The sequence below is a fragment of the Athene noctua genome, chromosome 9 (assembly GCF_965140245.1).
Source record: "Athene noctua chromosome 9, bAthNoc1.hap1.1, whole genome shotgun sequence".
Taxonomy (NCBI): Eukaryota; Metazoa; Chordata; class Aves; order Strigiformes; family Strigidae; genus Athene; species Athene noctua.
In genome coordinates this window covers 25,358,116-25,373,897 of record NC_134045.1, presented here as the reverse complement: position 1 = coordinate 25,373,897, position 15,782 = coordinate 25,358,116, and the positions used below count along the sequence as shown (strand labels likewise).

The 15,782-nt window shown below is 40.1% G+C and overlaps 1 protein-coding gene across 1 annotated transcript in view; it reads right to left on the bottom strand.

Moving 5' to 3' along the window:
- Positions 1 to 15,453, bottom strand: part of BANP (BTG3 associated nuclear protein) — a 153,817-nt gene extending 138,364 nt beyond the window's left edge. Inside the window, exons 1-2 of the mRNA XM_074913085.1 lie at positions 15,378 to 15,453; positions 810 to 954 (exon numbers count right to left, since the gene is read on the bottom strand). Coding sequence (XP_074769186.1) covers positions 810 to 879 — 70 coding nt within the window. The 5' untranslated portion in view covers positions 880 to 954; positions 15,378 to 15,453. The remainder of the gene's footprint in view (positions 1 to 809; positions 955 to 15,377) is intronic.
- Between the last annotated feature and the right edge of the window lie 329 nt (positions 15,454 to 15,782).

Genomic DNA, 15,782 nt, shown 5'->3' with positions numbered 1-15,782 from the left:
CAGAGCAGGGTCAGGTTCCTTTACCAAACCGAGCAAAGGAGGAGTTGTGGAAGGTTGACCATACACAATCCTGAGCACCAAGTTACCAGCTAGGCTAAGTCAGGCAGGTCCCAGCTTCTCCTCCAACTCTTTGGGAACATTTCTGAAGTAACTTTTTCATTTTGCATCAGAAAAAAAAAGTTTTTTGCTATGTGTTTCTGTTTCCCATAAGTGTAGTTACTGTTCTTTCAGTCACTTACATATAATGGCAGCATAGGATCAATGTCTATAGCTGATCTCAACATGGTTTTGCTTAGTAGGTCAACTTCTAAGATATCACAATGTTTGCTTTCAGAAGTGTTTTTCAGTTTTACTGTAATTTTGTTGTACGTACAAAGAATTTTAATAATGTATGAGAGAAACTACTTTACAAATAAATTCAAAATAGATGGGTGATAGTTCTCATTTGAGGGAAAGCCTAAAATATATATTTGGTCTGGAGAAAAAAACAAAAGATTGCAAGAGGTCATATTTCACTCAAAGTTTCTGGCACTAGTCTACCCCTGCACAACAAATGTCCCAGGAAGTAAAACCTTTAACAGAAAAGTAAAATTTTTTTTTAAATAATCTAAAGAGTATTGAAGATATACAAGTGAAGCTATGGAAAACCTCATATGCAGTCTTAAGGAGTGCCTCTCAGAAAAAAAATTCTCAGAGAAAAAAAGCAGTGCTTTATATTTTTAAGAAAAGCTCAATGGTGATTTCTACCTTCTTAACGGGCAATACCGTAAACGATCTTTCTCACGCCATCACTGCCATCTCTACCCTACCTGGGTTATCCGGAGCCAAGTCTTCAACAGCAATCTGAACAACATCTGCCAAATCCTGTTCTGACATCATTCAGAACCAGGCAGCAATATCCAGTCAAACACCACTGCAGGTCCCCAAAGAAGTAATTTTACAAGTCATGCAATCCTGAAACACAGCAGCAAGAAGGGTGTTAATACAGACACTCGATATATATAATATACGTATCTCTAAATACAATACACAAATTTATATATATACTTGACATTGCCTTTAGTTTTTCATTCTTCCTCTATAAAAGGAGTTTCAGTTCCTAAGAAAAGTGACTAAGCTACGAAGTGATCATCCAGTGGTATCAACTACTCCTTTATTTGGCAGCCTCCTCAAAGAGCAAAGGACTGAACTACCTGCACCACCTCTGTGAGTAAATTGTTCTATACTAGCACTGAGACAAGAGCTCAAGCTTTCCCTGCTGATCCACCTTTCTGTATTTTCCCAATGGATAAGGCAAACATTTAGCTTTAGATATTTGGCAGCTCATCGGTATAAAATAAAAAAAAAAAGTTTTCTTCCACATTGATTATTTGTTTTAGAAGCTTTAGAGCATACAAGACCATTCCTAAATTGCAGGGTTTTAATTTACAAATTATTACTTAGCTCTTGGAAGCAATCAGACTCTACTATTTATTCTTGATGTCACAAAAGCATGTGAAGCTCCCAAGCCACATCAGGTTTGCAGTTACTGCATTCTATACAGATCTATACCCACACACGATTCTTACATGTATGGATCTTAACAGGCCTCTCAAATCTTAATAAACATTCAGTGAGAACAGGGAGCTTCCTCGTAGTTAATTACAACTAGACTTTAAGAAAAATTTGACTTTTCTTGGCTATTGAACTAGCCTGGTTTTTCTACAGCCCAATTCTGATAAAACTATTTTCAGAATATGGTCCTGATTTTAACAGCAAAATATTTCTCAGCCCTGCTCCCTTGAAATTCTCCGTCAAGGTTATTTCTTAGTGCTTTAAGAGAAACCTTCAGCCTGTAAAATTGAATTAAAAAAAAAATCACTGGAACCATTCATATCTGTGCTTTCCCACAAAGGGATGGACAATGAATACTAAGAGATCAACCGATTTTTTTTCCTTTTTAACCTGAAGCAAAAAGCCACTAGGGAGATAATTTGAGGTTTACCAATGGAAATGGTAATTCATCCCTTAACACTGATGCAAGTCCAACTATGCATATAGATTTTCCTCTTCCACTTGAACACAAGAAAGCCATTAAGCCAGACAGGTGGACTACAAATTTTTGAAGAGAGCAACACAACCTACAGAAGAATTCTGAGACTGGCCTGAGCAACTGCTGCGCGCTTCGAAAGCCCATCTCAAAAGGAGGACTCCCCACACATCAGAATTGTTTACTCAAAATACCAGCACTGCCAATACTGAGTCATTTGAAATTCTGATCGTGGTGAAAAACTGTTGGGACAGCACAGACTGTGGCAGCACGCCCAAAAAAACCTGGCAATACATTAGTGCATATGGATGCCATTTTGGCAAATGATATTTGCCATTTCTGAGAAATCCTGGTAACCAGCCAGGCTTAACATAATAAAACAGCTGTGCTACAGTTACTGTTTCATAATGTTACATACTGCTAGTAATATTAAGAACCCTGCCCTCAACTTGAGGGAAGACATCCGCCACTCCAAACACTAAAAAAGGACAAACTAGAACAAAACCCAACTTTTGAAACTTTGGCTATTTACACAATTCAAGATTTCACCGATACTTCACATGTTGCATTTAAACCAGTTACAGCTATAAATACATCAATATTTTATAAAACATTCCAAAGGATTTGCAATGCTTTTCTTTAAGTCCACTTTAGTATTTCATGGGATGCATGTATTAGCCTTTCAAAATTCATTACAAAAAAAAAAAAAAAAAATCACTAAAATTAAAGCTTTCTTCCACACAACCAAAAAATAATTTCACACTTCTAACATGTTCTCCACCTCTCATGGGTCATAGCCTGAAAGTATTCAACCTCACATAGGAAAGGAATTACCAAAACATTCTGTCACAGGGCCTTGAAACAAGGGCAATACCAACCAAACTGTGACTGGCAGAACAGCTACCACACATACACACCAATGTGTCTTCATAACATTAGTATTTATTTCCATTTAAACAAATTTTATTACAATTTCAGTAAGTCAGACACAGCTCATGGGCAATTAGCCAACATCCTGACGGAATACATTTTTGCCTTCTCAACAGACAGAACAAAATATACTTCTGCTGTCATCAGATGCAGCAAGCTCCTGTATCAAAACATATGGGAAAAACAAATAAATTTGTTATTAACACTAGATGTGTGGATTAGAAAAACAATGCCCAAGTAAGCTATACTGGGTACTGCAACCACAGCAGCTATCGTAACTTGAATAAAATGTCCCTCTTCCAAATTCAGAATTTCAATTTATAACAGAAAATTTTAGCAATGGTCTAACCTTGCTTTCAGAACCAAGGGTAAAAGACCAAGAAAATTTAACAGGATTAGAGTTAGATTAGTCCATCAGATTTTAAAAAGCCTCAGTCAACAAATTCAAAATAACTTTGTCAATATGGTTTCCACGCATTTTACTCAGTTAAGTATTTACCAGCATTTCCTTGTGTAAAACAATTATTTTCTTGAAATTTGCTATATGTTCCCATTCTTTTTTTTTTTTTTTCTCCTTTTTTCTGGCTGAAACCCTAGCCCCCATTAATTCTAAATTAAGTGTATGTACATTGGCATTAGGAAGCCAATGCTGAAATATTACCTGGAATAAATATTAAGCTATAAGAAAGAAATATTAACAGAAAGCCAGGAAACTGAGGATAAACTACAACAGGGACAGATGTGCCCACTTTTCCTCCCTCAACCAGCATATGGAAGTTGGCTCAACAGAGCAGTGTTTTATAGTCAATTTGCCATTATCTGGGGGAGGAGGATGGGAAGACAGCTTATACCAGACAATGGAAAATATCTCATTAACACAGACACTACAGGAGGCCTTGGCCAGCCAATGTCAAAGTGACTCCAGCTGAGCTATTTAGGTGGATCTACACTCACTTCTCCCAGAGGGTTTTTTTTGGGGCTTGGAAGAGACTGCCTCAACTCTTACCCAACGCAAAAACTGAAAAACAGGTTACGGTGTGTATCCGAGGGATTTCCTCCCACCTCTCTTCCTACTTCAGCCCTGGGTGCCTTCAAATCTCAGTTACCTCAAATGTTCCTAACCCTTCAGATCTGCCCCTCCTTTCTGCACCCCAGGCCAGACACTACTTTGGTAATCCTTGCCTAATAAACCCACCAGAAACCCATTCCTGTTGTATAGAGCAGCACGTACTAGAAATTGGCCCACGTTTTAATCACAGTGAATAATGGAAATAACCACACATAGCAAACATACTGCAGCAGTTCCTTTTTACCTCCCAAATAAAAAATACTTTTTCAAAATTTGAGAAAACAGCCCTAAGATTCCAAGACAGAACAAGCATCAATATGGAGTAACAGAACTAAATCTTCTAATAATAAATACAGTCTGTTTCATCACCCATCAAAACTTAAAAATATTAATTTCCCTATTTACGTATCATGAGTTGAAAGTAACGATAAACACTCCTCCATGTTCCTGGCATTTCATCTTCAGAAACAAAGCCAAAAAGGGGAGCAAAAAACCTAAACCATTCCTACAGCCACTTGCTAGGAGATGGCTCTAGTCCTGGAACACTCGGAAAAACTAGAGACAACTAAAGGTACAAATTTAAAGCAGATTACATAAAGTGCACTAGATACCTCTGCCAATACTCTTACTCAGAATTGATACACTTAATACAGAATTAGTCTGTTTAATTAAGTAAATTAATATTTGTAAGCAACTAAATTAAATTCACCTGAATTCCAGATTAGCTTTTCCACACACAAATTTAATGCAATTTAATTAATCTATTTTAAAACATTAATTCAGAATAATTCTTCTGAGCAGTCCCTTGTAAACAAACCTATTTACTGAAATATCTGATGGCTTTACAAAGTCACAGGGCATCATTCCAAAGTGTATAATCAAAAACATACAACGCCTTGTTAACATACAAAAACATGCACAAAACATAAATCTTCCCTCTCATACTAATTAGTGAGGGTAAACACTACATTTTAAAAAAACGTTTTCCAAAGCTCTAGTCTGCTTAAGAGTGTTTAATTGAACTGCTCTTACTTGAGAAGCTAATCACCCTCCTGGCTAATATTTCTCAGTGCTACCGATAAATGCAAAACTTCTCTCATACTTCAACTTGCACTACGACAAAAATTTCCTTCTGGTTGTGTGAAAAAAGCCGAAGGATGCCATTTTACTTCGCTCAACCCAAAAGCCCCAAATGTTTTTCCTCTTCTTCATTCCACTTTTCCTTTAAATCAATTAAGGCCCATTTTCAAATATACCGTGTTACAAATATATTTTCTGCTTTATAAAATCACTATTGGCCAATCAACCTATTTTTCTGAGCTTAATATCTACCATGATTGGGACAAACAAGGATCCTTATCTTTCAGAGCACTATGATTTGCTGACATTATAACATTTTCCTGAAACACCAAACCAGCCAGACTACAAAGGCAAGCCTAACGATAAGAATGTATGATACACGCATTTAAGTGTATTAATCCTCTGCGAGGACAACTTTGTGCAGAAGTAAAATGACCTTATACTGTAAAGGGATTATAGTATCAAGATCATCCACTCTCTGAAAGTAAAGATCCATAGAGGACATAATACTCATTAACTCCACTGCTTTTGTTAAATCACTTCAACTTCCCCGAGTTCTCGTCCCTTCAGGGAAACAGCCCAGAAGGACCACTGAGCTTTAAGTCTCTGTGCAAAGAATAATCCACGCCAAGAATGTCTTTGTGCAGCTCAGTTAAATCCAGTCTGGAAGCAAATTATGCAAAACCAGCAAAAAGGCACTCCAAGTACAAAACAAAATTTTTCACATGATAGTCTTAACGAAGAATAACCAGCAGGCTCAGGTTATAACCCTGGCTAACCTGGGCACAGATCTCCTGCTCCAACACAGCTGTTGTGTCTTCACAGAAACAATCTCTACAAGTAGCCCCATGGAAAAAACTGGGAAATGTTCCTATAATTCGATACATCAAGTTATTCATGGCTATTACAAAGTTCAGAACCTCACAGTGCTCTTTTAGTCTTGCTCTGTGACTTGCAACTTTTTTTATAATCCCCAAATTTGGCTTTTTCTCTAAGATAAAGTCACTTCAGTCAGCAACTGAAACCAGAGGCTTCCTACGCTAATTAAGAATTCCCCAACAAGCCACATGAGTGCAAATATTAATGCACTGTAACAGATGAGGAATAACATAATAAGAAGCAACAATTTAATAGCATGCAGGGTTAAATGCACTGTAAATACAAGAGCGACCAGCTTCCCATATGCTCAGCTCTCTGAAGCTGCAGTCTATCAGAATATGAAGCTGAAAATCATTTTCAAGGGGAGGACGGGGAAAAAGAAAAAAGAGATATCAGAATTTACATTTCTTTATTACTATTAAAATTACAAAGAATAATATTCTAATCTTTCTTAGGATCTGTTTAGCTTTCATCCTTATTCTCAACTCACCTTAAAAGGCGAGTAAAAGCATCGTGGTTTAAGTAAATTTCATAGTAAAACTACACAAGTGTTTCAGTTGAACAATTTTTAAAATTAGTGTAGTAACATACAGGCATTCTTGGTGCAGCCAGAGATCAGAAAAAAAAAAAAAGTCTATCCTCCCAAAACATGACAGAAACGTTCCTTATCTGTGAAAGCAGGGACACCAGCCATAACATTCTGGAGATAGATAAATAAATATCACTCACAGAGATGCTATGTTGATGGACTCCAGTACAAGCTCTTAAAATACAGATAGCAACAGAAAAAAAGGGAACTGCTGTTCCAAGAATAAAGGAACTTGAAATTTCTTTGGAGTACAAAATCTTGCAGGGAGGCAGAAATTCTCAAATACTGCTATGAAAGCAGCTCACATTATTGTTTTATTGTTTTGCTTCTAGAAATATTCCCCCACATACACTTTTTTTTTTTTTTCATTCCGCCTGGTACAAGCCACTGTTTTGCTTGGATGTCTTTTTCTAACTCTTCTAATACACTGCCATTGGCTGCAATCCTAACACAACGTACAGCAAACCAAAAGAGAAATACCACTGTCCTGCTTTCCAGTGAACTCACACCAGCTTAACAGGCTCTGGCACAGGGAGCGGCAGCGCCGAGCATGTGGCCACATGCACCAGCAACTCAAGCACAAATTCTCTGGGGACCTTGTAAAAACCCTCTTGCTGCTGTCAGGTGCCAACACCCGCACTGCCACATCTTTGATATAATCATTCCCAAGTGAGCTAGGAAGGGTATGTTAACACCTATTACAACTGCACTTTCAGGTGCTTAGACACGCAAAAAAAGGCTGAATTCAATTTTACAGACATATAAACCCATTAAACAGAATAAGACTACCCATATGGACTGGATAATACCTAAGTGTTTGCAGATTCAGTGCCTTAAGGCAGAGGTCAGTTTTCTGCATCATGGTATAATTATTCAGGACATAGGTCATTAATGCCAGGCACAGTTTGTATGTGTGGCCAAAAAACAGCAAATATGGAACGAGAACTGCCCAGACAGCAAATGCAGTATGCAGAACCAGATGTAGTCATGTTTTATTGTTTTCATCCACTAGATGGAGAATCTTTATTGGTAACTCCAAAAAAAACCTGCAAGTACTTACATTCAAAGAACAAACTTCCAGAATTAGTTTCATATTATTTATATAAAACTATTTATATAAAATTCAAAGTCTTCCACCCATTATTAGAATTTTTTTAATAGGTAGTCCAGATGTCCTTTGAACTCTGAATAACTGTAAGTTCACTTGAAGTTACGTTACTACTATTTTTTTCAGTTCATGAAGGCAGCTCCACGACGTCAGATTCAAAGCATACCTTAAAACATCCCACCTAACTCACTGTGCCTGTGTCTTTCCATAAAGATGGTTGTACCCTTGGGCCTCTCCAAACTGGAAATTCTCCTCAGAAAGGTCAGTTTGATCCTCTAAATTCCCTATCCAGGAATACTTTCATATGTTCCCAGCAAAATGATATTCCTGCTAAACAGGTAAAATCAAGACCAAAATCTACTCTAACGCTATTGCTAGCTGCAACAGAAACAAATAACAAAAATGGAACAAAAATACAACTGCACCCCAGTTCATTGTCATAACCACAAGCAGAAAGCTCTTACCAGAACATTAAGCCTGTAAGAGCAAAACTGCTTGAAGTTTAATACTGCAATGTAAGAGGATTATACAGCAGTCAAAACATCGTACTTAAATATTTGAATTCTGAGTGCTTTGTTTCCTGTTCTCCATCACAAAACTCAGAAGGACATTAAAATGTTATGCTGCTTCCAATGTGAAAGAAACCACAGTAGTCTACAGACTTCAGCAACAACAGGTCCACCACAATGTGTGCTACTGGCCCACCAAGGGATCACCACACACATTATTCAGGATTCAATTTTCCCATCTGGGAAAGAAAAAAGGGAAAAAAGAAACCTTACTCCCCCAAAAAAACCAAAGGTGCAGTATCTGCCTGGTTCTTGAATAAAAGGTGTTATTTTAAAAGAATTGGTATTATTTCCCCTGCAGGGAAAACAGAGGAGAAATAACAAGTGATTTTTAAACATCTCATAGGGCTTCTACTGACAAGTGGTTTAAGAGCTGAGGTGGGGGAGGAAGAGGTGAACTTTTTTTGGAAAGCCAATATTCCAGGAAACACTGGTAGCGGAAGCATCACCAGCCATGAAATCAGCTTAGCACTAGCTCAGAGCAGGTATTGGCCAGAGCTCTTGCACCACACTAATTTTCACAAGCAGCAGGACAAAGTAACACAGCAAATGAGCTTCACCACTGCTATTCAAAAGACCTGCAGAGGCAGCGGAGAAGCTCACAGAGAAAAGCTGCAAAGTCTTCTTCTAGTCCCAGGAATGAAACACTTGGAGGAGAGGCACAAGCAGTACAAGCATCTTTTACAGACATCTGAAAATAGACTTTCTGAGATGAACCTCCTTCGCAGCAGAGGCATCTGCATTATGCTCAGGAAAAGTAACTTACTCCACGGAGGACCAAGGGAGCAGCACATTTTCCCCCAGTAACAACGTTTAGACTAGAACAAGGTTTACCACCAGACCTCTGACCCTGAACTTGCATGAGAGAAGGCTCTGGAGAATACAATTTCTATTGAGTTTTATTACTTAATTTTTAGGGAGAAAGAAAAGTGTACTGATATTAAAACATTTTGAAATCTGTGGCATAGACTGAAAAAATTTGAAGAATATTAATTCTTAAAATTTTAGTTTCCCATATGAAGTAGATGCCAAAAAGCAGAAAAGTTCTTTAAGACTGTACATGATACATCTGTATCTGCTTTCTAGATAACAATACCACATGTTGGTCAGAAAGTCTTTGAGATATTTTCTGCACAACTACTGGTTCAACTCAAAAGGACTTTTTAGGGAATATATGTATGAGAAGAGTAACAGTTCTAGATACCAGCTACTTATTCAATATTTGAACCCCCTTTGGAAAGTGGGACATCAATAGCATAACAAAAGGGTTGCAACTAAAAAGAACAGTTCTAAAAACCTGTCAGGTGCTACGGGGAGAGCGAATTTTTAATATTGACACACTTGCTAAAACTTGCTGAATAAATGAGAGCTTCTGAATATTGACCACCAACATAATTTATACCTGATAAAAGCACTTGCATGAATCTCTAATGCAGCTTCATTTGGCATTTCAGTATTAAGTAGCTATGCCATAAAGTTTCCTTCCTGCTTAATACTTTCTACTTTACTGCACAACCATTGATATTTGTGAAAATCTGTGCAATCTGTGTTATTTTAAGTTGATTTCCCTCATGCAAGACTAGAAGTACACAGTCAATATCAAAAGATGGGAAATAAAGAGATTTTAAGGAAATCAGCATATTTTCAACTTATACCTCTGAAGGCCCAGTTTTTCACTATGCTGTCCAATCATTTCAGTATCACAAAGTAATTCTTCCACCTCACAAAAATTCCCTCTCTGTATTCAAATGAAGTATCACAGGTGGTACTTTAAACTTTAAATGACTACTGAAATGGCAAGGCCATTAACTCAGTGCAATTATTTGTGAAGAAATGTTTACCAAAGAACAAATTTTAGAGTAGATTGAATTCTCCATGAAGATTCCCTCACAATCATGAAGCTTCAGTGGGGCTGGGCTCTGCCTCAGTGGGAAGAGGCACACCAATATGCCACGAGACTTGCTGACTCCACAGGAAGGCTCATCACCAATTCTGGCATCAACCACCACGTGCCAACAGTTACACTGCCAGAAGAGCCCCTGATTCCTCAAAACTTCCAACAACATTTATTCCAGGTTCCATAAACAGATGTAGAAGAAAGGCTGAGTGAAGACTAAGCTAGCAACCATAAGAAAAAAACAACTTCTGTCCAAAGGATTAAACTACTGAATTCCTAAACTGCATCTTGTAATCCTAACTCTTGCAAAGCAAATATTAGTTCACTTCGCAGACCAAACACTGCAATTTAGTGTAAACTGAAAAAGATTACTTTAAATACACTGCTAAAAAGTGTATGAGAATTGAGGGGGGAAGCCAGTATTAAATGAATGTCTTCATTAAAAATTATGCAAAACGTGAAAAAAAACCCCACCTAACACAATCTCATGCTTTCTGAGGAAAAAGCATTAAAAGTGGAAAAAAATTATTTCTTTAAGGTGTGTTAAAACTGAAGTTTTTAATTAATAAAAAATTACTCACTGTCATAAACATCAGATTTAGGTTGGAGACTATTGTTTGCTCCTAAGAGTTAAAGATATCACTAAATTAAGTGTACATTTCAAAATGAAATCACAGCAGTAGCCAGACATAACTACACACATCTTTGACCAAACTAAAAACTGGCTCTGATGAGGATCTCTCAAGGTTTAACAGTATCCATATTTTTCAGTCATAAAGAATCAGGAAGAGCTCTACTTAGAGCCAAATAAAAGACCATTTAGAAATTTTAGTTAGTGCAGAAAACTGCTTATGTTTCTGGAAGCAGAAACAACCTGTCACTGTCTAGATAAAAATGAAAGCACCAGTAGCCAAGCCCCACAGCCTGGAGCTGTACTCGAGCCACGCACTGAGAAATACAAGCACAGCTCCAACATCATGACTCCATCCCATCACCAACACCACACTGGGACTAGAACTGCATGATGAAAATCCCCATCCGTGAAATTCCAAGCAGAAGAGTTGGCTGAGGAAAACATCTTGCCCCGCACTGGCTTGCAAGAAAACAGGGCTGCCGAAAAGCCACTTCCAGCTGGCTCAACTGTTCTACACCCAAAGCTGTGACTTCTCCTCAGCTCCCAAACCCGGCGTGGGGGGCGCGGGGTGCTCCCCCACAGCGCCTCATTTGTCACGTCTGGGTGGTGGAGCACAGACACTCTGCCAGAATGTTCTCCTCTGACCACTGTACTCCTTCACCACGTTAAAACTAGCTCTTCTACAGAAACAAAAAAATAAATATAGAGGCAGGGTGTGGGAATAAGACATACACCTGAACCTGACCTCCTCTGGCGTGCTCTGTGAGACACCCTTGCTCAGTACATATTTTTCATCGCAGAAGGAATTAAGACTTTTTAATCCCGTAACCTCCCAGTTTAATTGCCTCCTTGCAGGACAGAGGCTTTGCCCTATCATTTAGAGGCTCTGCCTTGGAATGTTGTTTGGTCTAAACACAGCAGACACCCCAGGACCAGTATGGCTATGGCAAGTTCAAGGGGAAATTGTTCTAAATGCTTTATTCCTATGTGTTCAGCTTACCTAAAACAGAATCTTGGACAACAAAAGGGAGTAATATAATGTATTTTTTTTATCATTTCATATTTTTCCTAGCATGTGCACTGCTAATCTTCTATACACTGGAAAAACTTTCTAATCTAGCAGTTCCAGGGGGTACAAAGACAAACCCCAATGTTGGCACAGGCTTCTACTATCAAAAAGCACGATGGCCAACGGAAAATACGTAACACATAATCTGCTTACTCAAAAGTCTTCTAATAGATTTACCTCCTGTAGCTATCTAGAAAAAGGAAACATCCAAGCTGCTGAAACAGATGCACTGTTTTAAAACACAAGGATAATGCAAGTATTTTTAAATTCTTACCAAAAATACTTATGAAAATAAACTGAAGAGCATAATTTCAGTAGAAAAATGTAGAGCAAGTAGTTCTTCACATTCAGAAATACTTCCATTAGTACAGTCTGATTCTGTTTTGCAATTCCCCCCTCCCTCTAGAAAAAAAAAAAGTAACTCCAGCTTTAAGTTTACAAGACTATATATTCATAGGATGTTAAAGAAGGATAAGTTGGTTCACAGACATTTGTGTCTAAGTAGCAGAGAAGGAAGAGGTATTTAACTTTACGGTTGCTATGAACTTGCTCTGTGGGTAGGAGAGATACATTCTTTTTTCATCATAAAATACAGGTGTTCCACTTTTCAGAGGAAAATCTGAACTTAATGTATTTTTCCCTTAAGTGGTCTAAGTCAGGGTTTTACAAACAGGAAGCAAGATAAAATAATTTTGCTCAACAGACAACATTACAAATTATTTTATTTAAAGTCCCAAATGCAAAGGATTTTAGGAAGTTAGTCCTTTTGTGCACTTTTGCTTAATGTCTAAACATGCAGTCTAACAAGTGGTAAGCAAAATTAAGCACTTAACGACAGCTTTAAAAACCTAAAACTGCAAGGAAACAAGCGTTTGACATGACTTAAAAGACATTTTATTCATTTATACTCGGGAAAAAAAAAAAAAAGGTTATGATTTAGCCTTTTAATGAATATGTAAAAAACAGAAAACATAAAATGAAGTCATTGTTAACAACTAAATATCAAGTTTCAAACTAAAGGAAATCAATTCTGTGAAAAAAATTTTATTGGCAACGTTCAGAATACATAAACATTTTGTTGTTCTAATTCTAATCATTGCATTGTCTCCTGCAAGTAGCTCTTGCTGTTCTGCTCAATTCACAAAGTTTCTGTAGATCTCTGGGAAAACAGCTTCTGTGCACAAAGAGAAATACCCAGCTCTTCCTTTCAAAGTGAATGTACTGAGAAAGTCTTTACTTTCTAAGGAGCATCACAGCAATTTCAATTCAAGGTATTCTTCAATTAAAGATACGAAGACATTCAAGTTCTGACAAAATCAAGGCATGTATTCTTCCTGCACAAACGATGCTTTACAAGTTTAGGGAAAAGACAAAGACCAGAGACATCCTCAAGTCCTTGCAAATGCGGGCATATTACCGCAATTAATGTGGGTCTGAATCCCAAAGCACTACTCCTTGGAAAATCAAGGTAAACCCACTGAGTAGCACTTCTGGTTACATGAAGCCATGACTATAAACTCATCTTTCTTCACCTGATCAGTCCAAACCAGTAAAGAACATGCACGCTGTACCGTGTTAGAAACAGCACAGGCAGGAAACAAGCCTTTTTCAAACAGCTTTAGCAAAACACGTGCTGATGGAACCCTTTCAGCTGTGAACATTGATAATTAGCACTCACCATATTACTACCATACTCTCAATGTTACCATTCTTCAATTACTCTAAATATTATTAACAATCACTCCTTTAAAAGAACCTTAAAATTTAAAACCTGTCCTACAATCGCACAACTTAAACATGGCTGGATAATTAAGACATTAAAGCCAGTTACTGTTATTATAAATTAGATTATAAATTACAAAACGAAGAAAAAAAGTTATAAAATATTTTCATTCTCTGGAGGTGGAATGCTTCCCAAATCCAGACTCAATCTTTTAACTCTCTTCAATAAATTAACGAGTCTTTCTTTGTAACATCTTTTCATGTATTATTGAAAGCTGAACTACTGCCAAGATGTCATTTAATGTACGGAATAAGGCTCATACAGTTTCAGAATCAAGTTCTTGTTATTCTGACTGATTTCTGTGGATATCCATTTTAAACACATTAATACTTTCTAAGAGAGACCATCCATTGTTTCAAGAGGCAGTGCTATGAAATTAGTAAGACAAAGGCATTTTTTAGTTTGTTTTTTTGTTTGTTTTTAAGATCTTGAGTACTGAAAATTCTACAAATTTTACGCTTGCTTCTTGAAAGCCTGACATCAACAGGGTACTACACCTAAGGTAATCTTACACAGATGGCAAAAGAAAAAAGTAGCAAAAAACGTTCCAAACTATCATTTGACAATTTGAAAGCTGCACTGAAGCAATCACTCAGTTGTCAATACCCCTTCAAGCTTGTTTACTTAAAAAATCTTCCCTCGAGAGCTCTAAAAATAAACTGATATATAAACTATATGTCCCGTAGTGGGATAAAATTACTATATTTGGTTAAGTAGACAACTTTCCACTGTACAAGGACTTAAAAAAAAAATGTTTAAAAAATGCAACACTTGCATTGCAAATAAGGAAAAAGGCAGTGTGTTGTCAAACAGATCACTAATATGAAGACAGTAGAAAATACAACTCCTCTATGGATGTGAAAAACCCCTACTATGACTAACTGACCACACAGGCAAAACAGCACCTCAGGAGACTATTTTTTTTCCCCCCCACTAGCAGGCATGTGAAAAGCAGCAGCCCCTTTCCGTTATCGCTACCTGCGAGCAGGGGAGAGGAGGAGGCTGCACCACTGTCACCAGTCATTTACACTCTCCTACGACATGGAGGGAAGAGGAGGGGGGGGTGCGCTCAGCGATACCCCTGCCCAAAAACGTGCCTGCAGTGCAGGGTGTGCGCGACCCCGGCCAGGGGAGGCTCAAACCTGCTCCCTCCTTCAGATCGAGAGAACACAACCCTGGGGGAGGGCGGGAAAGGGGGGTGGGGGGGAGGGGAGAGCGGGAACGGACTTCAGGAGCACTGCCGGGGGAGGGACGGAGCAGACCCTCCGCCGCACACGCCGCAGGGCCGACCAGCGGCCCCCGGCAGCGAGAAGGGGCCAGCACTGAGGAGCCCAGCAAGGGGGTGACAGCCCTCCCCACGCCCGAGCGCGGGGAGCGAGGCGATGAAGAGCAGCCCTCCCCCACCCCCCCCCCGCCCCTCGCCCGCGGAGGGCCCAGCTCCGGCGTCCCGAGGCGGGAGGAGGCGAGTCCCCGGTCGCCCCCCACCCCCTGCCCCGGTGAGGAGAAGGAGGAAGAGGAGGAGGAGGAAGACGAGGAGGTGGCGGAGGAGGAGGAGGCGGGGGCCCGCGGCCCCCCCCCACCCCCCCGCCTCGGCCCCTCCCCGGAGCCGCCGCCTCGCGGCCCGGGTGCTCGGGCAGCGCTGTGAGAAGCGGGAAGGCTGTGAGGGCCGGGGCTACACGCCCGGCGTCAGGCCCCCCGGGAGCTCAGCCCCAGCCGTCCGGCCGCGGGGCGCCGCGGTTACCGTGTGCGGTGCCGAATTCTCGTGGTGTTTGTCGAGCGGCTGCGATAATGGCGTCCTTCCTCGCGAGAGATCTCCTTCTCCTCAGCGCGCAGGCGCCGCCGCCGTGCGCCCGCTCGGCCCCCGCCCGCCCCGAGCGCCCGCGCAGGCGCACGGGGGGCGCGGCCCCGCGGCCGCCCTTCACCGACGCGCCGCCGGGGAAAACTACAATTCCCAGAGGGCAGCGCGGCGGCTCCTCGGGGCCGCCCCCGCCGAGCAGGCCGGGACCTGTAGTACACGCGCCCGGCGCGGTGCATGCCGGGAGTTGTAGTCCGCGCCACACGCCCCACGCAGGCCCGGCCCTCCCTCCCCGGACCCGCACACACACGCACTGTCCCCCCGCTTCTCCCCACCGTTCACTCTGAGGCG